At 48.0% G+C, this 22,427-nt stretch overlaps 3 protein-coding genes and 1 non-coding gene across 12 annotated transcripts in view; 2 read left to right on the top strand and 2 right to left on the bottom strand.

Annotated features, from left to right (window-relative positions):
• Positions 1-6,873, top strand: part of EIF2AK1 (eukaryotic translation initiation factor 2 alpha kinase 1) — a 40,188-nt gene extending 33,315 nt beyond the window's left edge. For 3 of the 4 annotated variants that reach the window (XM_008018719.3, XM_008018718.3, XM_037995449.2), the window contains 4 exons: positions 985-1,099; positions 1,322-1,404; positions 3,090-3,323; positions 5,575-6,873. In XM_008018719.3, coding sequence (XP_008016910.3) covers positions 985-1,099; positions 1,322-1,404; positions 3,090-3,323; positions 5,575-5,706 — 564 coding nt within the window. In that variant the 3' untranslated portion in view covers positions 5,707-6,873. The remainder of the gene's footprint in view (positions 1-984; positions 1,100-1,321; positions 1,405-3,089; positions 3,324-5,574) is intronic. The other variant, XM_008018720.3, reaches the window with a different exon arrangement.
• AIMP2 (aminoacyl tRNA synthetase complex interacting multifunctional protein 2) lies at positions 6,871-21,727 on the bottom strand. 3 transcript variants are annotated; one of them, XM_008018708.3, is made up of 4 exons: positions 21,588-21,727; positions 15,619-15,825; positions 12,639-12,870; positions 6,871-7,397 (listed from the first exon to the last, which is right to left on the bottom strand). In XM_008018708.3, the coding sequence occupies exons 1-4, from the start codon at positions 21,600-21,602 to the stop codon at positions 7,009-7,011; spliced, it is 843 nt and encodes a 280-aa protein (XP_008016899.1). In that variant the 5' UTR covers positions 21,603-21,727; the 3' UTR covers positions 6,871-7,008. The 3 variants fall into 3 exon arrangements, with proteins under 3 accessions (XP_008016899.1, XP_008016898.1, XP_037851396.1); XM_008018707.3 differs by having other exon boundaries at positions 21,468-21,726; XM_037995468.2 differs by lacking the exon at positions 15,619-15,825 and having other exon boundaries at positions 21,468-21,727.
• On the bottom strand, positions 13,985-14,104 carry LOC119622784 (small nucleolar RNA SNORA42/SNORA80 family). Its single transcript, XR_005239347.1, has one exon. It is a non-coding gene; the product is annotated as a small nucleolar RNA SNORA42/SNORA80 family (small nucleolar RNA).
• PMS2 (PMS1 homolog 2, mismatch repair system component) overlaps positions 21,710-22,427 on the top strand; it is a 40,346-nt gene continuing 39,628 nt past the window's right edge. For all 4 annotated transcript variants that reach the window (XM_073012796.1, XM_073012795.1, XM_008018711.3 and 1 more), the window contains exon 1: positions 21,710-21,967. In XM_073012796.1, the coding sequence (XP_072868897.1) occupies positions 21,864-21,967 (104 nt within the window). In that variant the 5' untranslated portion in view covers positions 21,710-21,863. The remainder of the gene's footprint in view (positions 21,968-22,427) is intronic.

The raw sequence follows: 22,427 nt of genomic DNA, 5'->3' as shown, positions 1-22,427 counted from the left end.
CCGGCCGAGGACAGTCATTTCTAAGAGCTTCTTGGGTAATGATGTGCAGTAAGGGTTGGGAGGCATTTGTGTACAAAGCATGCTCTACATTAATATTCTCCAAATTTAGAATAGCCTTGGGACTTTTAGTAATACTGATGCTTGTGTCCACCCCCAGGAGTTCTGATGCAGTTGGCCTGGGGAATGGGTTGAATGTTGAGTTTTTGTTTTTGTTTTTTCTTGAGGCGGAGTCTCGCTCTGTCACCCAGGCGGGGGTGCAGTGGTGCGATCTTGGCTCACTGCAACCTCCGCCTCCTGGGTTCAAGTGATTCTCCTCCCTCAGCCTCCTGAGTAGCTGGGACTACAGGCGAGCACCACCATGGCCAGCTAATTTTTGTATTTTTAGTAGAGATGGGGTTTCACCATATTAGCCAGGCTGGTTTTGAACTCTTGACCTCAGGTGATCTACCTGCCTCGGCCTCCCAAAGTGCTGGGTTTACAGGCATGAGCCACCGCGCCTGGCCGAGGTTTTTTTATTTTGAGACGGGGTTTTGCTCTTGTCGCCCAGGCTGGAGTGCAATGGCACAACCTTGGCTCACTGCAGCCTCTGCCTGCTGGGTTCAAGCCATTCTTCTGCCTCAGCCTCCCCAGTAGCTGTGATTACAGGCACATGCCACCACGCCTGACTAATTTTGTATTTTTTAGAGATGGTGTTTCACCATGTTGGCCATGCTTGCCTCGAACTCCTAACCTCAGGTGATCTGCCTGCCTCAGCCTCCCAAAGTGCTGGGATTACAGGCATGAGCCACTGCACCCCGCCGGATGTTGAGATTTTTAAAACTCCTGGATGATTCTGATGTGCAGGCAAATTTGGGAACTATTCCTCAAATATTTAACTTTTGAGGGGCTGCTTGCTCCTGAGTTCCAAACACTTAAAAACATTTACAAGTTTTTACTATTTGTTTTAAGAAAGCCAAGGAGTTGACTTGTTTTGTTTGTTGATAGCCAAGAAATATTTTTCTTCATGGCCCTGATCAGCAAGTAAAAATAGGAGACTTTGGTCTGGCCTGCACAGACATCCTACAGAAGAACACAGACTGGACCAATAGAAACAGGAAGAGTAAGTTTTTGGTTTTGTTTTGTTTTCTTTGCATAAGCAAAAGACATGGTTGCACATGTTAGTATTTAAAGAGAATCATAAAGATTTAATAGCAAAGGTGAGATAAAGATAAAAAGCAACCGTCGTTCCCTTAGGAGCTACACTGCTTGCTCATAGTAAATGTTATTTAATGTTGACAATGCTAACACTGCAATGTTTAATGTGTGGCTTTTGAAATGATAGGAACGCCAACACATACGTCCAGAGTGGGTACTTGTCTGTACGCTTCACCTGAACAGTTGGAAGGATCTGAGTATGATGCCAAGGTAGTATTTGTTGCTTTCTGTACTTTCATCCAACTTATTTGGCAGTCGTAAATAACAAACAGTACAGGGCCGGGCGCAGTGGCTCACGCCTGTAATCCCAGCACTTTGGGAGGCTGAGGTGGGTGGATCACCAGAGGTCAGGAGTTCAAGACCAGCCTGGTCAACATGGTGAAACCCCATCTCTACTAAAAATACAAAAATTAGCTGGGTGCGATGGCACATGCCTGTAGTCCCAGCTACTCTGGAGGCTGAAGCATGAGAATCGTTTGAATCCAGGAGGCGGAGGTTGCAGTGAGCCGAGATTGCACCGTTGCACTCCAGCCTGGATGACAAGATCAAAACTCCGTCTGACAAGATCAAAACTCCGTCTCAAAAAAAGTAAAAAACAAACAGTACAATGAAATGCAGGAGCTCTGTCATAGAGATGTTTTTGGAGATAACCAAGTACTCTAGATTATTAAGTGGCTCAAATCGCCCTAAGAAGAAGCCTCACTGAAGAATCTGTGTTGCCTACTTTACCATTTCAAAATCCACAGGTGTCACACATTGTTTTTGTTTGTTCATTTGTTGTTTTTGAGACAGGGTCTTACTCTGTTGCCCAGGTTGGATTGCAGTGGTGTCATCATGGCTCATGGCAGCCCCCAACTCCTGGGCTCAAGTGATCCTCTCACCTCAGCCTCCCGTGTAGCTGTGACTTCAAGAGTTGTGCCACCACACCCAGCTAATTAAAAAAATATATATATATATTTGTAGAGATGGGGTCTTGCTTTGTCCAGGTTGATCTCAAACTCCTGGCCTCGAATGATTCTCCTCCCTTGGCCTCCCAAGTGCTGGGATTACAGGCATGAACCACTGCACCTGGCCTAAATCGATTTTGAAATGAGCTTTCCCTTTAAAACATCACTGTTCACCTCAGGAAGCTAGAATTCATGGAAGCCTGTGTTCAGCCTTTCTTCTAATTGTTTTTTTTTTCAGGCTTCGGTGGATAAACGCCAAGGGGAAGCCTGCCCCTTGACTCCCCTTGAAATAGAATGAACATGCTGTAAAGTTTGAATCCCCATTGTTCCTTGAAGAAATGCTAAAATCCATTTTTCAAAACAACAGCCTAGTAAAATTTTCTTCCTTTTGATGGCTCGTTGAGCTTTTTAGTGATTGGGAAGGAGCTGTCAGAAAAAATGCTGGCTGCCCCTAAAATCTTGTCTAGTGATGACCTTTCTAAAAAAAATCTGTTTTTAGGAGTAGCATCACAGATTTTATGCAGTTTGTTAAATGTCACCAAGGACACTTGGTAAGGAGGCAGAGGTGAGACCAGAGGAGAACCCGTGACCCACTGTGGCTTCCCCGCAGCTGACACTAGCAGGCGTGAGCTCACGTCCCTCTCCCTGGGTCAGGCCTGGATTGTTTCAAGGTGCTGAAGATAGTTGTATGGTCGTGACTGCTGTGGGTGGGGATTATCCCTGCCCTCCACCTGACCATCCATTCTCCGTGCCCACAGATGCCCCTTTTTGGGGTCGTGAAAGTCCCTGTCTCTGATGAGCCATCTTGCTCTGTTCCCTTCCTTGTGGGTGACTGTATATCCTCATTCTTAGAAACCCTCTCCTGTTTGGAGGGTGGAACACGGAAATGGAAACGTTCTTCTCACTCTGTATTTCACTACTGAGTTCCCCCTTTTTTTCTTTTTCCAGTCAGATATGTACAGCTTGGGTGTGATCCTGCTAGAGCTCTTTCAGCCATTTGGAACAGAAATGGAGCGAGCAGAACTTCTGACAGGTTTAAGAACTGGTCAGTTGCCGGAATCCCTCAGTAAAAGGTGTCCAGTACAAGCCAAGTATATCCAGCACTTAACGAGAAGGAACTCATCGCAGAGACCATCTGCTGTTCAGCTGCTGCAGAGCGAACTTTTCCAAACTTCTGGAAATGTATGTGCTTTTGTTTTTCTTGGTCCTGGAGTGAAGGTGGTTTTTATTTCCTCTCTTGGGGAAGGAAGGGGTGGGTGGTGCCCCTGGAGGCTGGGGCTGGAAGAGGCAGATGATGGTTCTGGAGGCGGGGCCTATTTGTTCTCATCCACTTCGTGCCACTCATCTGCAGGGTGTGCTCGCAGGACTCACTCCCCTTAGGGTAGCAGCTCTGGCCCCAGCGGGCACAGGAGGTATCTGCTGGTGTTCACAAAGAGGAGTGGAGGGCCGGGGGCCAACCCCACAGCTAAGGCCGGGTAGGAAAGCTTCCTGAGGCCTGGTGGGTGTGACTCTTCCCCAGAAAGGCCGGAGGGGCCCGTCGGGTTTGCCCCTTCTGATGGCTGGGCCTTTAAATGTCCATGTCAAAGTCTGACTCTTCACCACCTGCCTGCTGTTCTGGGCTGTCTGGGTGTCTGTCGGGGGCTCATCACTGGCAGGGCTGGTGAGCCCTGAAGTGGTGGGCGGGTCCCTCGAGGGTGTTTGGTCACTGATGAGTTTAGCACTCTGTCGGAATTTCGGGTTGTAGAAGATCCTGGCACCTCCCCGGGTCGTGCTGAAGAGTGTGCCCCGGGGGGCTGCCGCCATCCCTGCGCAGTACACAGCCACTGCGGACCACCCAGGGGAGGCAGGGGTGGCCTGGTGTGGGGGTCTGGCTGCAGCTGCTGCCCTGGATATGGTCTCTGTACATGTTTTTCTTTTTAATGCTGAGGAAAATATGAAGCTTAAAATAGAATTTGTTTAAATTGTGAATCCTGGCTGGGCGGGGTGGCTCATGCTGTAATCCCAGGCATGGGATTTTGGGAGGCCGAGGTGGGAAGATTGCCTGATGTCAGGAGTTCGAGACCAGCCTGGCCAATATGGTGAAAGCCCCTGTCTACTAAAAGTACAAAAATTAGCCGGCCATGGTGGTACACACCTGTAATCCCACCTCCTCAGGAGGCTGAGGCAGGAGAATCACTTGAACCCGGGAGGTGAAGGTTGCAGTGAGCCGAGATCACACCACTGCACTCCAGCCTGGGCGACAGAGTGAGACTCCGTCTCAAAATAAATAGTGAATCCTGTTTCAGTGAATAGTCGAGCTTAGACTCATATTTGTGCAAACAAAATATTTAAACCCATTCTCAGAGTTCCCTGACTGTATCAAGCACTAGGTTGAATGCCAGTAGCACACTTATATTCACTGTCCATGTAAGCAGGTTGACTCCCTACCACCTGTCTACTCTAAGAGTTAAAAGCATCAGGTGCGGTGGCTCACGCCTGTAATCCCATCACTTTGAGAGGCTGATGCGGGCGGATCATGAGGTCAGGAGTTCAAGACCAGCCTGACCAACATGGTGAAACCCTGTCTCTACTAAAAATACAAAAATTAGCCAGTTGTGAGCCACCATGCCCAGCCACAGATGTGGTTCTTAAAACCAAGTATAAATATTTATCTTCACATATGAAGGGGATTTTCTAATGCTCAGTTAAGACAGCTATTAGAGACCATAGTTATTTATTATTTATGGTAAGGATTTCTACCATCTTGCAAAAGTTTTTTATATAAAATGAAACCTTGGCCGGGTGTGGTGGCTCATGCCTGTAATCCCAGCACTTTGGAGGGTTGAGGCGGGTGGTAATTGAGGTAAGGAGTTCAAGACCAGTCTGGCCAAATTGGCGAAACCCCATCTCTACTAAGAATACAGAAACTAGCTGGGCTTGTAGGAGAGCGCCTGTAATCCCAGCTACTTGGGTGGCTGAGGCACGAGAATAGCTTGAACTGGGGAGGCACAGGTTGCAGTGAGCCGAGATCATGCCACTGTACTCCAGCCTGGGCAACAGCAAGATTGTCTCAAAACAAACAAAAAACAGGTCCGGGGGGGAAAACAGTCCAGGCGTGGTGGCTCATGCCTGTAATTCCAGCACTTTGGGAGGCCGAGGTGGGCAGATCACTAGGTCAGGAGATTGAGACCATCCTGGCTAACATGGTGAAACCTTGTCTCTACTAAAAATACAAAAAATTAGCCAGGCGTGGTGACAGGCGCCTGTAGTCCCAGCTTCTCTGGAGGCTGAGGCAGAAGTATGGCGTGAACCCGGGAGGCAGAGCTTGCAGTGAACCGAGATCGCACCACTGCACTCCAGCCTGGGCGACAGAGTGAGACTCTGTCTCAAAAAAAAAAAAAAAAAAAAAGTAGTAAGTTATTTTAATGGAGTTTAAAATATTTTCTCCTTACAGGTTAACTTCACTCTACAGATGAAGATAATAGAGCAAGAAAAAGAAATTGCAGAACTAAAGAAGCAGCTAAACCTCCTTTCTCAAGACAAAGGGGTGAGGGATGACGGAAAGGATGGGGGCGTGCCTGTCTAACCTTCCTCAGGCTATATCTGTAGGACGAAAGTGGACTTAACTTTTAAGGTAGTTAACTGGAATGTAAATTTTTAATCTTCATTAGGGTATAGTTGGTATAATTCTTAGTTGTATTTAGTAAGCCTTTACAAGACTTATTAAAGATGTCAGAGTGCCCCAAGCTGGTGCTCCTTCCTTTCCTGCCTCACAAGCTCCTTTTCCTGAATTTCCTACCTAAATTTTACCATATGCCCAGTCTCTGAAACAAAAAAACTTGGACCTTATCCTCAATTATTTTTTCCTTTCAACTCTGTTGACCCTCTGTCTGGTCTTTCTCTAGAAGGTTCTACCACAGAAATTGACGTGTGCCCCTGTCACTGCCCAAGCCCAGGCCGGCACATACTCACTGGACTGTTCCAGTTTTGACAGCTGCCAGTCTTCCTACCCCTTTCACACTGCAGCCAAGTTCATTACCTGAAGGACGCCTGATCATTTCATTCCTTGGCTCCAAACCTTCTGCTGCCTCTAAGATAAAAGCTCAACTTCTTAACAGCGTAGTGTGCAACTTCCAATGTTTTTTCTTTTTTGGGATGGAGTCTCTGTCGCCCAGGCTGGAGTGCAGTGGCGCGATCTCGGTTCACTGCAAGCTCCGCCTCCCCGATTCATGCCATTCTTCTGCCTCAGCCTCCCGAGTAGCTGGGACTACAGGCGCCCGCCACCACACCCGGCTAATTTTTTTATACTTTTAGTAGAGATGGGGTTTCACTGCGTTAGCCAGGATGGTCTGGATCTCCTGACCTCGTGATCTGCCTGCCTCAGCCTCCCAAAGTGCTGGGATTACAGGCGTGAGCTACCGCGTCCGGCCGCAACTTCCAATCTTTTTATCTGTTCTCTCCACCTTCAATTTAGCGTCATTCCAAAACTACACCCTTGCAAAGCTTTGTACTCCTCACCCCAGGTGATCTCCAGGCAGCTCAGATCTCTTTCCCACCTTTGCCCTGCACTGTTCCCCAGTACTTCCTCCTTTATTGTAGCATTCAACTCCCCAGCCAATCTGTACATCCCTCAGAAGCAGCGATCTGAAGTGGTTTTTGAATCCCAGAAAGGGTCTGCCATCGAGTTGGCAGTCATCACGGTAGATGGCATATGATTTTGCTGAATTTTAAATAAAATGAAAACCACAAATTACATGATGCTTTTATTGACATTTGACAACTGGCCTAAATAAAAAGACTTTGACTCTAATACAAGTCCCCTTACTGATAATAGGCATGAAAGAGCACCATTCTTAAAATCTAAACTCTTTAAAATCGGTAACGGAATTCACTTAAGGAGCTTGAGGGCCGTGTTAAAAGGAGCCAGGTTTTCACAAGACCTCATCCACCTCTGCACGTTGGCTGGCACTGTCACACTGCAGCCTCCGGTCTGCTGGAGCACAGACCACAGCACTACGTCTGCTACGGTGAGTTCGTTCCCGGCGAGCCAAGGGCTCTTCCCAAGAGCTGAGTTCATAGAACGGAAAACAGCGGCTTTTTCTTTACTGCTTCCCTCTTTTAACTGAAAAATCGCGATATCTACCCAGCTATCTATAAGGGTTGCGTTGACAGCATTATGCTTCTGGCCAAACAGAGAGAACAAGAAACGTGCAATGTTCCCTTCTCCTTCGATGGGGCACATCGTCTGGACGCTGAATTTCATCTGCGTCTTTGGCACTGAAAAGAAAAGACACACGCAAGGTAGCATCACCAGAGCAGCCCTGTGAGGGAAGTACGCACACAATGGGGAAGGGGACAGTCACCAACCACCACAGACTGATGACACGGGAAAGGGTGTTTTCAAGAAGAACATCACATTTTCAGTCAGTCTCTTAAGATGCTTAATAGTGAAAAGGGTTTAAGTGCAAACTATGTTAACAAAGTAACCAAAGAGCCACTCCTGGTATTTGATTATGACAGTTCTCAAGCTGGAAGGGACCTCAGACCACCTGCTCCAATCCCTGCTGCCTAAGGATTTGGGGGCTGAGGGCTGGAAACCCAGGAGTTGCATCTCCTAGGCTCTTGGCCTCATAATCGCTTTCTGTGAGGCTGAGGGCAGTTAAGGTATGAATGACATGAACTCGCTTCCTTCCATATCAGCATAACCAGAAGGGGCATACATCCGTGGGATAGTGAGTACATGACATCCTATCTTTATGTGGCCATATGAGAAGATAATTTCAATGTCCCTATGATAGTAAGTTCTAGAATGTGAGGGCAAGATGGCTGTGATAGCCATGACTCCCCTGCTTTGCCTGGTTGGACAGAACCCCCTTCCTCCAAGGCTCACAGTCCCCCCTTGAGCTGTGTCTCACTCAGAGACCCTAAACTTTGCAGAGGAACAAGGGCATCTTTGCGGTGCTTCATCTCTGCTCCTCCTCTAGAACTACCCCACAGGCTTCTTAGACTTAGAATATCTGACCTGATGCAAATTGCTGTATGGCCGGTATGCCACACAATGTCCTAACCCCTCGCTGCTTCGTATCAAAACCATGTTGCACATCTCATCATATAGTACAGCTGACCCTTGAACAGTGTGGGGGTTAGGGGCACTGACTCCCCACTGCTGTGCAGCGAAAATCCACATAAAACTTTTGACTCCTCCAAATCTTAAGCACTAACAGCCTACTACTGATGGGAAGCCTTACCTATGACAGTTGATTCACACACTTTGTATGGTCTATATATCATATGCTATATTCTTACGATAAACTTGAGAAAATGTTAAGAAAATAATAAGGATGCTGGGCATGGTGGCTCACACCTGTAGTCCCTGCTGCTTGGGAGGCTGAGGTGGGAGGATCACTTGAGCCCAGAATGTTGAGGCTGTGGTGAGCTGTGACTGCACCACTGCATTCCAGCCTGGGTGACATAGCAAGACCCTGCCTCTTAAAAAGAAAAGGATAATGAATTTACTATTCATTAAGTTGAAGCGGATCATCTTAAAGGTCTTCATCCCACTGCCCTCATGTCGCTGAGGAAGAGGGGTTGGTCTTGCTGTCTTGGGTGGCAGAGGTAGAAAGGGAGGCAGGAAAGGAGGACAGGCAAGCACGGTGTAGCTTTAGGGAAATACATCATAATTTGTCTGCCTTCTGATTTCTCTAAAAATAGTTCCATGCAGCATGAACACTTCCACCGTTTGCTTTAGTTTCACTGCTTGTATCGTAGAAGACTCCAGGTCATAAAAGAAGTCAAAAGCAGCCTCGAATGATCAGAAGCCTTCTCCCAGACTGTCTAATGGAAATCTGTTTTCCAGCCTGGCTTCTCCTAGGTCTTCTTCCTCAACATCTGGCACTGGCTTGGAAACACTTCTCCCCATTAAGCTGTCTTATGTTAACTCTTGTGTGCAGTGTCTGTCAGCCCTTGAGTTTCTCCAAGATCTGTACCCTGAAACTCTTCACCACCCACTTTTGCCCCATCTGTGATCTATTTCTTGGTTTCCTTGGTTGTCGTAGATCCTATGAAGCCACGCACATCTGGACACAGGTCTCTCCAGCAGGAATGTACTGTTTCACCGTGATGGCTTTCACAGCTTTGTATACAACGATGGCCTCTTCAATGGTGTAATCCTTCCAGACTCTTCAAGATGTTCTATCAGGGTTCTCTCTCTTGCTTTTTGTTTTGAGATGGAGTCTTGCTCTGTCACCCAGGCTGGAGTGCAGTGGCACAATCTCACTACAACCTCCACCTCCCGGGTTCAAGCAATTCTCCTGCCTCAGCCTCCCAAGTAGCTGGGATTCCAGGCGTGCCTAGCCAGGGTTCTCTTTCATAGCACTGACAATTCTTTCATAGAATTCTGTGTGTAATGAGCATCAAAGGTTCTTACGACTTTTTGATCCATGTTGTGTTAGGGGGCAAGTAGATGGCTTTGACACCCTTGGTGTTAACTCATGGGGCTCTGAGTGACTGCAGCATTGAAGAACTTTCAAAGGTGTCCCTTACTGGCAAGGTACATCCTGACTTCAGGGACAAGGCATCAGTGGAATTAGTCCAGAAAAAGGGTTCTTGTCCAGGTGTTGTACAACCAAAAGACGAGCAGCTGTGCTTATCTTTTCCCGTGAAGTCTTGGGTGTTAGCAGCTTTACAGGTAAGAGCTCTCCTGATCATAAACACAGCTGCACTTGCACAAAACAGGAGGGTTAGCCTAGCCCTCCCTGCCTTCAATCCTGGGACTCCCTTCTCTTCTTTACTAATAAATGTCCTTTGTGGTTCCCCGCCCCCACCCCAGATTAGGGCAGTTTTGTCTGCATTAAAAACGTGTTGACACAGGTATCCTTTCTCCTCCATGATTTTCTTAATGGCATCTGGGAACTTGTCTGCTGCCTCTTGGTTAGCAGAAGCTGCTTCTCCTGTGATCTTGACATTTTTAAAAGCCAAACCTTTTCCTAAAATTATCAAACCATCGTTTGCTGGCATTAAACTCTCCAGCTTTAGATCTTTCACCTTCCTTTGGCTTCAAGTTGTCATATAATGACTTTGCTTTTTCTCAAATCATATGAGAGTCTATAGGTACGCCTTTCTAACAGGAATCCTGCACCCCATATAAAAGCTGCATTTTCTTTTCTTTTTCTTTGAGATGGAGTCTCACTCTGTAGCCCAGGCTGGAGTGTACTGGCACGATCTTGGCTCACTGCAACCTCTGCCTCCCAGGTTCAAGCGATTCTCCTGTCTCAGTCTCCCGAGTACCTGGGACTACAGGTGAAGGTCACCATGCCAGGCTCATTTTTGTGCTTTTAGTAGAGATGGGGTTTCACCATATTGGTCAGGCTGGTCTCGAACTCCTGATCTCAGGTGATCCACCCACCTTGGCCTCCCAAAGTGCTGGGATTACAGGAATGAACCACTGCACCCGGCCAAAAGCTACATTTTCAATACAAGATAAATAGGTATTTTGCAAAAAGTGCAAGGTTTTTGCACCTCCTGGTGCAGCTATAGTGATGCCTTCATGAATTTCCCCTTTTTTTTTTTTTTTTCTGAGACGGAGTCTCACTGTGTCACTAGGCTGGAGTGCAGTGGTGCAATCTCGGCTCACTGCAACCTCCACCTCCCAGGTTTAAGTGATCCTCCTGCCTCAGCCTCCCAAGTAGCTGGGACTACAGCCACACACCACCAAGCCCAGCTAATTTTTGTATTTTTAGTAGAGACAGGGTTTCACCATGTTGGCCAGGATGATCTTGATCTCTTGACCTCGTGATCCACCTGCCTTGGCCTCCCGAAGTGCTGGGATTAGAGGCGTGAGCCACTGTGCCTGACCGAAAATTTCCCTTTTTTAAAACAATGGTTCTTACACTGAATTCATTTATCTTGAAGTGGCAGCTGCAGACCTCTGGTACATATCAAGTACAATATCTTGACTTCTCTGCTTCTTGGGAGCACTTTCAGTATCACAAGAGACACTTTGTAAGTGCCCCACAGTGTTAGTCAAGGTTTTTGGCAATGCACGATGGAAACATACCCAAAACATGATGAAAAATACCCAAGAACCTCAAGAGATCACTTTTTTTTTTGAGACGGAGTCTCGCTCTGTCGCCCAGGCTGGAGTGCAATCTCGGCTCACTGCAAGCTCCGCCTCCTGGGTTCACGCCATTCTCCTGCCTCAGCCTCCCGAGTAGCTGGGACCACAGGCGCCCGCCACTACGCCCGGCTAATTTTTTTTGTATTTTTTAGTAGAGACGGGGTTTCACTGTGTTAGCCAGGATGGTCTCGATCTCCTGACCTCGTGATCCACCCGCCTCGGCCTCCCAAGAGATCGCTTTTGACTGCAACATGCAATTTCCTGGAGAGGTGAATTAGCTGCTCACACCGAGATGATGGGCGTCACGGGGTGTCTGAAGCAGAATGAAGCAGACACTCCCCACGCTTGAGGCGGCTGTGAAATTATTCCAGCAGTACAGTATGTTTGTTCTACAGTTAATGTTACGCAGTTGGGATTTCATGCTCATCTTCACGTTTGTTTACGTTTCTCTCAACTGCAGGTGGTGCCATGTATAGTGTGTGTGTAAGTTTTGATACATTTTAACTTCTTAAAATAGATTTGTGTACATTTTGTGGTAGCAAATTAAATAGACTAGTATGTAAATATTTTATGCCTCATAGCTTTTTCTTACTTGTTTTGATATTTTTCTTTCTTTTTTTTTTTGAGATGGAGTCTTGTTCTGTCGCCCAGGCTGGAGTACAATGGCGTGGTCTTGGCTGGCTGCAACCTCCACCTCCTGGGTTCAAGAAATTCTCCTGCCTCCACCTCCCGAGTAGCTGGGATTACAGGCACCCGCTACCACACCTGGCTAAGTTTTGTATTTTTAGTAGAGACGGGGTTTCACCATGTTGGTCAGGTTGGTCTCGAACTCCTGACCTTGTGATCCGCCTGCCTTGACCTTACAAAGTGCTGGGATTATAGGCGTGAGCCACCGCGCACAGCCTTGATTTGATATTTCTAGGCTAGGTGGTTTGTCTGCCAGTATTTTCAAATTGTTGCAAATCTCCAAAAAAATTTTCCAAGATAGTTATTTGAAAAATCCACATGAGGCCCAGGCACGGTGGCTCACGCCTGTAATTCCAGCACTTTGGGAGGCCAAGGCAGGTGGATCACGAGGTCAGGAGTTTGAGACTAGCTTGACCAACGTGGTGAAACCGTCTCTACTAAAAACATGAAAAAAATTAGCTGGGCATGGTGGCACGCGCCTATAATGCCTGCTACTCAGGAGGCTGAGGCAGGAGAATCGCTTAAACCCAGAGGTGGAAGTTGCAGTGAGCCAAGATTGTGCCACTGCACTTCAGCCTAGGTGACACAGCGAGACTGTCTCAAAAAGAAGAGAAAAGAAAAGAAAAAAATCCACATGTAAATGGACTCATGCAGGTCAAACTCGTGGTGTTCAAGGGGCAGCTGTGTGTAAGTTTAACTCAGTCCCATCTACTTACCATTCTTCCAAATTAAAGTGAATCCCAGCTGATACTCTTGGCGGGGCTGTTTTTTATTCTGTTCTCCAAAGCATTTGAGAAGGTTTTCAGGCACACTCTTGACTGAGGAGTGTGTGTGCACCGTGGACAGGACCCTGAAGTGCTCACACAGCAGCCTGTGCAGCACGAGCAGGGAGAGGGGAGGGGAGGCCGGGTTCGCGTTGATCACGATGTCTTTCAACGCCCCATAATCCTGGGGAAAGAGCAAGACAATGTACGAATAACAGTCATCAGAGAGTGCCACTGTGCCGGGTGCGAGTCTAAGAACCTAACCAGGGTTATCTGACTCCTCCACTTCCATGAAGAAGGCACTAGCATCTTCTCCAGGTTGCAGCCAGTAACTTCTCCAAGGCCACTCGCTCAGGATGGAGTGGAGCTGGGATATGAGCTGACTCCACCCCCTTACCCCCAACGAATAAAAAGTTGACTCCACTGTCAAATAAAACAGCATATCAGAAATGAAACTTTTTTTTTTTTTTTTTGGAGACAGAGTCTCACTCTGTCACACAGGCTGGAGTGCAGTGGATGATCTCTGCTCCCTGCAACCTCTGCCTCCCCAGGTTCAAGTGATTCTCCTGCCTCAGCTTCCTGAGTGGCTGGGACTACAGGTGCCTGCCACCATGCCCGGCTAATTTTTTTTAAAAATTATTTTTAGTAGAGATGGGGTTTTGTCATGTTGCTCAGGCTGTTCTGAAACTCCTGACCTCAAATGACCTGTCTGTCTTGGCCTCCCAAAGTGCTAGGATTACAGATGGGAGCCATGGTGCCTGGCCTAGGAATGACACTTCTTGTTTTTTTTTTTTTTTTGAGACGGAGTCTCGCTCTGTCGCCCAGGCTGGAGTGCAGTGGCGCAATCTCAGCTCACTGCAAGCTCTGCCTCCCGGGTTTATGCCATTCTCCTGCCTCAGCCTCCCGAGTAGCTGGGACTACAGGTGCCTGCCACCTCGCCCGGCTAGTTTTTAAAAATTTTTTAGTAGAGACGGGGTTTCACCATGTTAGCCAGGATAGTCTCGATCTCCTGACCTCGTGATACACCCGTCTCGGCCTCCCAAAGTGCTGGGACTATAGGCTTGAGCCACCGCGCCCAGCCAGGAATGACACTTCTATTTGTCCCTTTTAACCTGCAATTATTCCAGCTACTGAATCTTTCCAACAGCTGACCACAGCCAATTTGTGTTAAGATGTTTCCATGAAGAACCCCTTAAGAAGGGGTGTTGGCTCAAGGTATCATTGGTGATGAGGGATGGGGAGATTCTAACATATTAGGCGTTAACTGAAGTCCTCAGACTCATAGCCTTGTTTTTTCCCACTGGGTAACCCTTTTCAGTGCCAGTGGCCCATGGGTACAGAGGCCAGGCAATGGTTCGGGGCCACAGTTTGCTCTGGCATGAGGTCCAGGGGGATGGGCCTGATATAAATCCAAACCCAGGCATGACAGCCTTTTTAGATAAAGACTTTCTTATTTCTTCTACACTTTCACTCGTAATAATGAATGCACTGATGTGAACACTTCACAGCCAAACTTCTTGGCTTTCTGTACCCCGCCTGCCACTCCTGACCAATGTCCCCCACGCCAGCCTACGTGGAATGCCTTGCAGTTCCCTGAACATATTGTATTACTTGACACTGGGTCTTCTGAGGTATCAAAATTCATCTTGAGCACCACGTGCTCTGAGACGCCTCCCCAGCACCCTGAGAAATGACTGTTATGGCTGCTCATGCTCGAAAACTCATCTGCTAGGCTCCGGCTCCCTGAGGGCCTAGTTGCGCCTCATCTGAGTCCTCAGTGTATGCCAACAAGTACTGGATGAATGAGGGAGCAGTGGAAGGAATACATGAATGCAGAGGTACTGAGGTTACCAAATATCCCAGCCCTGGGTGAGACACCACAATGCTTGCATTTTTTAGGGCTTTAAGTAGTGCTATTCTATCACCCATTCTAGAGGAGGCTATTGGTAGGGATTCTTGGGACAAACCCTTTTTGCATCCTCAAATACCACTTCGTTGTAACAAACGAGATGGTCTTTCTTTGCATATCAGATTCTCCCCTAAATTAGCTGAAGCCTGTAAACTTCAATCATGAGAGCCGGCTGATGCAACTTACTTGTAATACAGCAAACTGAATTCAAGCAAAATGCACTTGAAATATGAGACTGTGACTGGCCTGAGCAATACATTTCAAAAGGACGGGTAGGATTTTTGTGCTTGGGCAGTCACGGTTCTGAAAGTTGGCCTACTATCAAAGAGAGTCTGGGCTGCCTCTGCTGAACCTCTGGGGAACACTGAGCAAACAAGCTGAGATCTGTTCTTCTAGGGCTCGGAGGCTGCTGGACCCATGCCTGGACTGACAGAGGCTGTAACTCTCCTCCACTCCTCCTCTGCCTACACATCCTCCCTGCCCTCTACTTGGTCTGAGAAGTCAAGAAGAGGCTTTAGAGCTTGTTTTGACTTCACTCCTGCCTTGTGAATCTGTTCTGTGCAAAGGCATACTCATTTAGAGGAGAAAAAAATATGAATATGCTCTTGGCTCTGCCTTTGAAAATTAGAAAGCTAAGGCTTTTTTTTTTTTTTGAGACGGAGTCTCACTCTGTGGCCCAGGCTGGAGTGCAGTGGCGCGATCTCCGCTCACTGCAAGCTCTGCCTCCCGGGTTCACACCATTCTTTTGCCTGTCTCTCCTGAGTAGCTGGGACTACAGGTGCCTGCCACCATGCCCAGCTAATTTTTTGTATTTTAGTAGAGATGGGGTTTCACCACGTTGGCCAGGATGGTCTGGATCTCCTGACCTCGTGATCTGCCTGCCTCTGCCTCCCAAAGTGCTGGGATTACAGGCGTGAGCCACCGTGCCTGGCCTGAAAGCTAAGGCTTTAATCACAGTAGCACAATTTCCCTGTACTAATCACTCAGCGCCTACTAACATTTCAGCTTTCAAAACGAACTTACCTTCCCAAGCACTGAATTCAAGTCCAGCACATTGGTGGTTAAGGTCGTGGGCTCATCCGCTTGGATTATGTTGGTTACATCCAAGTCTGCATCTGGTGTTTGAATCATCTTGGAGAGACCATCAACTGCAGCTTTCAACTCATACAGACGTTTTAAAATATCATCTTGGCGGGACTCAAGAGCTTGCAGAGATGGATTAGACTCTTCCTAAACAAACCAACAGCCAAATGTTCATTTCCTCTCCCATCAGAACAGTGTTGTTTAAATTTGATCACTTGTCTTACTTTGCCATGCGCTCACCAAACCTCCCACCCTTTAAAAGACATTATGGGCTGGGTGTGGTGGCTCACGCCTGTAATCCCAGCACTTTGGGAGGTCTAGGTAGGCAGATCATCTGAGGTCAGGAGTTCAAGACCAGCTTGGCCAACATGGTGAAACCCTGTCTCTACTAGAAATACAAAAATTAGCTGGCGTGGTGGTGCGTGCCTATAATCCCAGCTACTCGGGAGGCTGAGACAGGAGAATGGCTTGAACCCAGGAGGTAGAGGTTGCAGTGAGCCGAGATTACACCATTGCACTCCAGCCTGGGTGATACAGCAAGACTGTCTCAAAAAAAATAAAAAAAATAAAAACAAAAAAAAACTTAAATAAAAGTTGTGGCTGAAAGCCACTCTGATATTGTATGGTTCCGATTTCACGTAATTTAGTCTAAGAACAGGGAAAGATAGAAAATGAACACAATTTTTAGTTCTTTGTTCTTAACAAACTAAGAATACTTTGCTTAAATAAGTAGCAATGAGAATGTAACTCAGTAATTTATACAAATAGGGAAAAGGGAACACAGGGTAAAACAGTTTTTTAGCTTGGAAACATACCCATGGAGCTAATCAATTCCCCAAATCATTTTCTTGGCTTTTCTTTTGTCCTGGAGACAGGGTCTCATTCTGTTGCCCAGGCTGGAGTGCAATGGTGTGATCATGGCCCACTGCAGCCTTGACTTCCTGGGCTCAAGTGATCCTCCTGCCTTAGTCTCCTGAGTGCCTGGGACTACAGGTGTGCACCACCAAGCCTGGCTAATTTTTAATTTTTTTTTTGTAGAGACAAAGAACTGCGCTATGTTGCTCAGGCTGGTCTCAAACTCCTGTCCTCAAGCCATCCTCCCACCTCAGCTCCCAAAGTGCTGGGAAGACAGACGTGAGCCACCACGCCCAGCCAGGCCACCATTTTTCTCCTAGCCCATTCCACCTTGCACCCATTCTAGTCCACCCCTGCAATCCATCCTTTAAGATGGCAGCTAGAAAGATTTTTAAAAAGAAACTCAGGGCCGGGCGCAGTGACTCATGCCTGTAGTCCTAGCACTTTGGGAGGCTGAGGCGGGCAGATCACCTTAGGTCAGGAGTTCGAGACCAGCCTGGCCAATACTGTGAAACCCCTGTCTCTACTAAAACTACAAAAAATATAGCTGGGTGTGGTGTGGGTGCCTGTAATCCCAGCTACTCAGGAGGCTGAGGCAGGAGAATTGCTTGAACCTGGGAGGCGGAGGTTGCAATGAGCAGAGATCGTGCCACTGCACTCCACCCTGGGTGACAAGAGTGATACTCCGTCTCAAAAAAATAATTTCCGATATTGTCACTGTCTCCCCCTTGCTAACCTCCTAGGTGCTTAGGATAAAATGTCAAACATTTAACATGGCTTCACAGACATCTTGTATCATTTGGCCTCTGGCTACCTTACCTCACCCAATTTCCTCCTTTGCTCTGTGCTCTAGCTACACTGTCCTAGGAGTTCCTAAAACACCACGCTGGCTCCGACCATAGGATCCTCACATGCCGTTCCCTCTATCTGCATCGCTCTTCCCTCTTCTCTTGTTTGCTTAACTCCTATTTACCCTCGGGCTTAATCAGTACTTTCTCACCTCTCCTAGTCTGCTGCTCTTATTTAAGATCAAACAGCAGAGCAATGTGAAGTCCACTGACTTCTGGGTGGAACAGAGTTCAGTATGCCAATTAAATTATTGGGTGCTGGCTGGGCACAGTGGCTCACACCTGTAAGCCCAGCACTTTGGAAGGGGCAGGCGGGTGGATCACTTGAGGTCAGGAGTTCAAGAGGACAGCATGATGAGACTCCATTTCTACTGAAACACAAAAATTAGCTGGGCTTGGTGGTGGGCACCTGTAGTCCCAGCTACTCAGAGGCTGAGGCAGGAGAATCACTTGGACTCAGGAGGTGGAGAGTGCAGTGAGCTGAGATTGCACCACTGCACTCTAGCCTGAGCAACAGGGCGACTCCATCTCAAAAAAAAAAAAAAAAAAATTAGGTGCTGACTGAAAATAAATTTGAAAGGAAGATGTGTAACAGGGAGGGCTACTACCTGTGTAATATTCTGTTACTTAATGGTAAGTCCTGAGTCATATTTCCAATCTCTCTTAACCAGCCTATATCTGTACATTGTTCGTGTATAAGCTTGCTAATTTCCACAAATGGCAGTAGGGTGTCTGCTCCAATAGGGCTGGATTCAAAGCTCAGTCAGGGCCGCGTGCGGTGGCTCACGCCTGTAATCACAGCACTTTGTGAGGCCAAGGCAGGCAGATCACTTGAGGTCAGGAGATCAAGACCAGCCTGGCCAACATGGTGAAACCCCGTCTCTACCAAAAATACAAAAAATTAGTCGGCCGTGGTGGCAGGCACCTGCAATTCCAGCTACTGGCGAGGCTGAGGCAGGAGAATTGCTTGAACCTGGGAGATGGCGGCTGCAGTGAGCCGAGATCGCGACACTGCACTCCAGCCTGGGCGACAGAGCGAGATTCCGTCTCAAAAACAAAACAACTCAGTCAGGAATGAAGAATGTCTGAAGTACTATACGTGTAATGTGGCTTGTGATTTTTAAGCCCTGAGTGCAGCTTGATCTAGTCCTTCATGATCTGAGTAATACCAAAATGTTCAAGATCTGTTTTATGTCATTGGTGCCTTGTAACGTTGGCCTGCTGTCTTCCTTGCTGAGACTAGACTGTGATGTGGTATATTGTTTTTATCAATTTGTTTCAATTTATATGTATGTATAAACAGCTTATTCTTCATGTTGCTCTCCTTTACCCTGGAGATGCTTGATTGCTTTTCTTGAGATGGGGTTTCACTCCCTTGCCCAGGCTGGAGTGCAGTGGCCGATCACAGCTCAATGCAGCCCTGACCTCCTGGGATCAAGTGATCCTCCCACCTCAGCCTCCTGAGTAGCTGGAACTACAGGCACATGCTACCACACCTGGCTAAGTGTTGTACTTTTTGTAAAAATGGGGTTTCACCATGTTGCCCAGATTGGTTTTGAACTCCTAGGTTCAAGTGATCCTCCTGCCTTGGTCTCCCAAAGTGCTGGGATTACAGACGTGAACCACTGCGCCTGGCCAAGATGTTTTATTGCTAATTATTTGTACACATTGTTATCATCTCCTAGAAAAACTGCTGGAAAAGTGAGATTACGTGTCCTCTAAGTTGTAAGTTCGCAAAAGGCCACAAGAAGTTAGGCAGCAGACTTAAACACAAGTAAAACAGATCCTGCAAAACTTGGCCTTCAATGAAAGGTGACATTCTCCAACCTGGGTTGTCTTTCTGGTTTCATGGGACTGTGTAGTTGGAGGGTGACGGGGCCCTGTTTCCATGGCACTCTCTAGGTGCAGGGACCATTGAACCATGTCTGCTATTTCTGTCTTAGCTCTGTACTGAAATAACACGTTGTGTTACTGGGTTTCAAAAGAAAGTCCGTCCCTCCTGATCTAGGCAGAAAGCCATTAAAGCAAGCAGAAGGATAACAAGCAGTGGGAAAACAGACCAGAAAAGTTACCGATTCACCCATCCTGTGTCAGAATGGACAGGTCTGTTTCTCCTGCTGGAAACCTAGGATGTATGTTTGCAATGAGAAAAGAGTGAAAGACTTGAGCAGGTACATTACAAAAAGAGCAATCACAGCGGCCAGTGAATATGAAAAGGTCCTCAACTTAAAGAAGTATAGAGAAATCCAAACTAAAACTACCCTAGGATACCACGCTACACCCACCAGTTTTGGGCAGGGTGCAAATATCAGGAATTCTTCTACCCTGCCGGTGAGCGGTGAGCGAGCGTGTAAACCAGTATAACAACTCTGGAAAACAATTTAATAGAGTGGAAAGCCAGGCGGGCCACTGAGCCGGGAGTCCCGTTCATTAGTACATAGCCCATGCCTGCTCCTCTGTATAAGAATATTCACTGCAGAATTGTTCATAGCAGGTTAAAATGGAAAACAATCCAGTGTCCCTGAGCAAGCAGGATGGATAAGTATATGGTGGAGAGCCATGCAATAGAACAGTATACTACAGAGAAGATGAATACTTCCGATGTTACAATAAAATGACTCCTAAAATAATGTCTACAAAAAAGAAGCCAGGGCTGGGCACCAGTGGCTCATGTTTGTAATCCCAGCACTTTGGGAGGCTGGGGTTAGAGGATCGCTTGAGGCCAGGAGATCAAGACCACCACTGTTCTCAATAACCACCTTTTAGGTAGAGATAGGGTTAGACCCCATCTCTACATTTAAAAAAAAAAAAAAAAGCCAGACACATCAGACTATATGCTTACCTATATCAAGACTATTGTTTAGGGGCCAGGTGCAGTGGCTCACGCCTGTAATCCCGGCACTTTGGGAGATGGAGGGCGGGTGGATCGCTTGAGGTCAGGAGTTTGAGACCAGCCTGGCCAACATGGTGAAACCCCGTCTCTACTAAAAATACAAAAATTAGCCGGGTCCAGTGGACGGTGCCTGTAATCTCAGCTACTCAGGAGGCTGAGGTGGGAGAATTGCTTGAACCCGGGAGGCAGACGTTGCAGTGAGCTGAGATCACACCACTGCACTCCAGCCTGGGCGACAGAGCAAGACTCCATCTGAAAAAAACAAAAACAAACAAACAAAAAAACCAGACTATATTGTTTAGGGATAAATACTGAGTTGACAAAATAATAGAGATAAGCAAGATATAATTACCATAAAAAATCAGGAACTGGGGTTGGGGGTGGGGAGGGAAGGCTGAAGTGGAAAGAATGGAGGGGTGACAATGTGTGTCCACCTGGGCCGTGGTGACCCTGGGGTTCGCTTTGTAATTCCTCAAAATGAGCATTTATGTGCTATTCACTTTTCAGAGGGTAGAATCTCTGAACTAAAATGTTTAAGCAACCATATATATATATAAAGGACAGATTTTCATTTTAATTAAAACATTTAAAAAATAGAGACAAGGGTCTCGCTATGTTCCTCAGGCTGGTCTCAAACTCTTTGGGGCTCAAGCGATCCTCCCACTTCGGTCTCCCAAAGCGCTGAGATTCCAGGCATGAACCACCGCGCCCGACCTGGAAAGATATATATATAATTTTCTTTGAGACAGTTTCACTTTTGTTGCCCAGGCTCGAGTGCAATGGCTCGATCTCAGCTCACTGCAAACTCCGCCTCCAGGGTTCAAACGATTCTCCTGCCTCAGCCTCCCGAGTAGCTGGGATTACAGGCGCCTGCCACCACACCCGGCTAATTTTTGTATTTTTAGTAGAGCCGAGGTTTCACCATGTTGGCCAGGCTGGTCTCGAACTCCTAACCTCAGGTGATCTGCCAGCCTCGGCCTCCCAAAGTGCTGGGATTACAGGCGTGAGCCACAGCACCCGGCCTGGATAAATCCTTTAAAAGAGAAAAGTTTGGGTGAGTCCCTGGCTGGCCGGCACAGAAGCGGGGTGGGGCCGTGAACCCGGGTGGGATACATTCGCTCCGGCCTGTGGGGACCCGGTCCAGCAGCCGGCCGCCGCGCGTGCGCACTGGGCGGGGGACCCCGAGCTCCTACCTGCACGTGGCCAGCGCCGGGCGCTGGGCCGCTGCTCCTGCCGTGCACGTTGGGGAGCCGGTACATGCAGGTGGGAAGCTCCACACGGAGAGGCGCGCCACCCCCGTGATAAGGCTTTACCTGGTACATCGGCATGGCGGAACCAAAGCAAGAGGGGGTAGCGCGTGCCAGACACCAACGATCAGAAACCGTCAGAGGCCACGACTGAGGGCGGCCACCTCCCTTCTGACCCTGCTGCGGGGCGTTCGGGAAAACGCAGTCTGGTGTGCTCTGATTGACCCAGGCTTTTTGACGTCACGGACTCGACCTTTGACAGAGCCAATAGGCGAAAAGGAGAGACGGGAAGTATTTTCCGCCCCGCCCGGAAGGGGTGGAGCACAACGTCGAAAGCAGCCAATGGGAGTCCCGGAGGCGGAGCGCCTGTGGGAGCTGTGGAGGGAACTTTCCCAGTCCCGGGGCGGATCGGGTGTTGCATCCATGGAGCGAGCTGAGAGCTCGAGGTGAGCCGGGCTCGCGGTCTCCCCTCTCGCGCGCCCTCTTTGACACCTATGGCGTTCCAGGCGCCCTGGAAATGCGGGAAACATGGCCGAGGCGCGTGGCGAAGCCGCCGCGTGGAGGCCCCGGAGCAGCGACCTCAGCGCCCCAGCGATCTGGTGCCCCTTGGGTGCGCCTTGGGGCCGAGGCAAGCTCCTTCGGGGTCCTGGGCTGCGGGCAAAGGATTCGGCCCTGTAAAGAGTTGGGTTCGGTCCGTCGAAGACAGGCCTTGCCCACATCCCATCACAGGGCCATGGACTTGAAGCCGGAGCGTGAAATCCCCATAGAATGAATGCATTTTCTTTCTACCTGTTCTCTCTGCCCTTTTATTTTTATTTTTGTATTATTTTATTTTTAATTTTTTTGTAGCGACAGGGATTTCGCTATGTTGCCCAGGCTGGTCTCGAACTCCTGAGCTCAAGCAAT

The sequence above is a fragment of the Chlorocebus sabaeus genome, chromosome 28 (genome assembly GCF_047675955.1).
Source record: "Chlorocebus sabaeus isolate Y175 chromosome 28, mChlSab1.0.hap1, whole genome shotgun sequence".
NCBI classification, from domain to species: Eukaryota; Metazoa; Chordata; class Mammalia; order Primates; family Cercopithecidae; genus Chlorocebus; species Chlorocebus sabaeus.
Note: the sequence above shows the minus strand (reverse complement) of the source record. Positions and strands in the feature narration are given on the sequence as shown.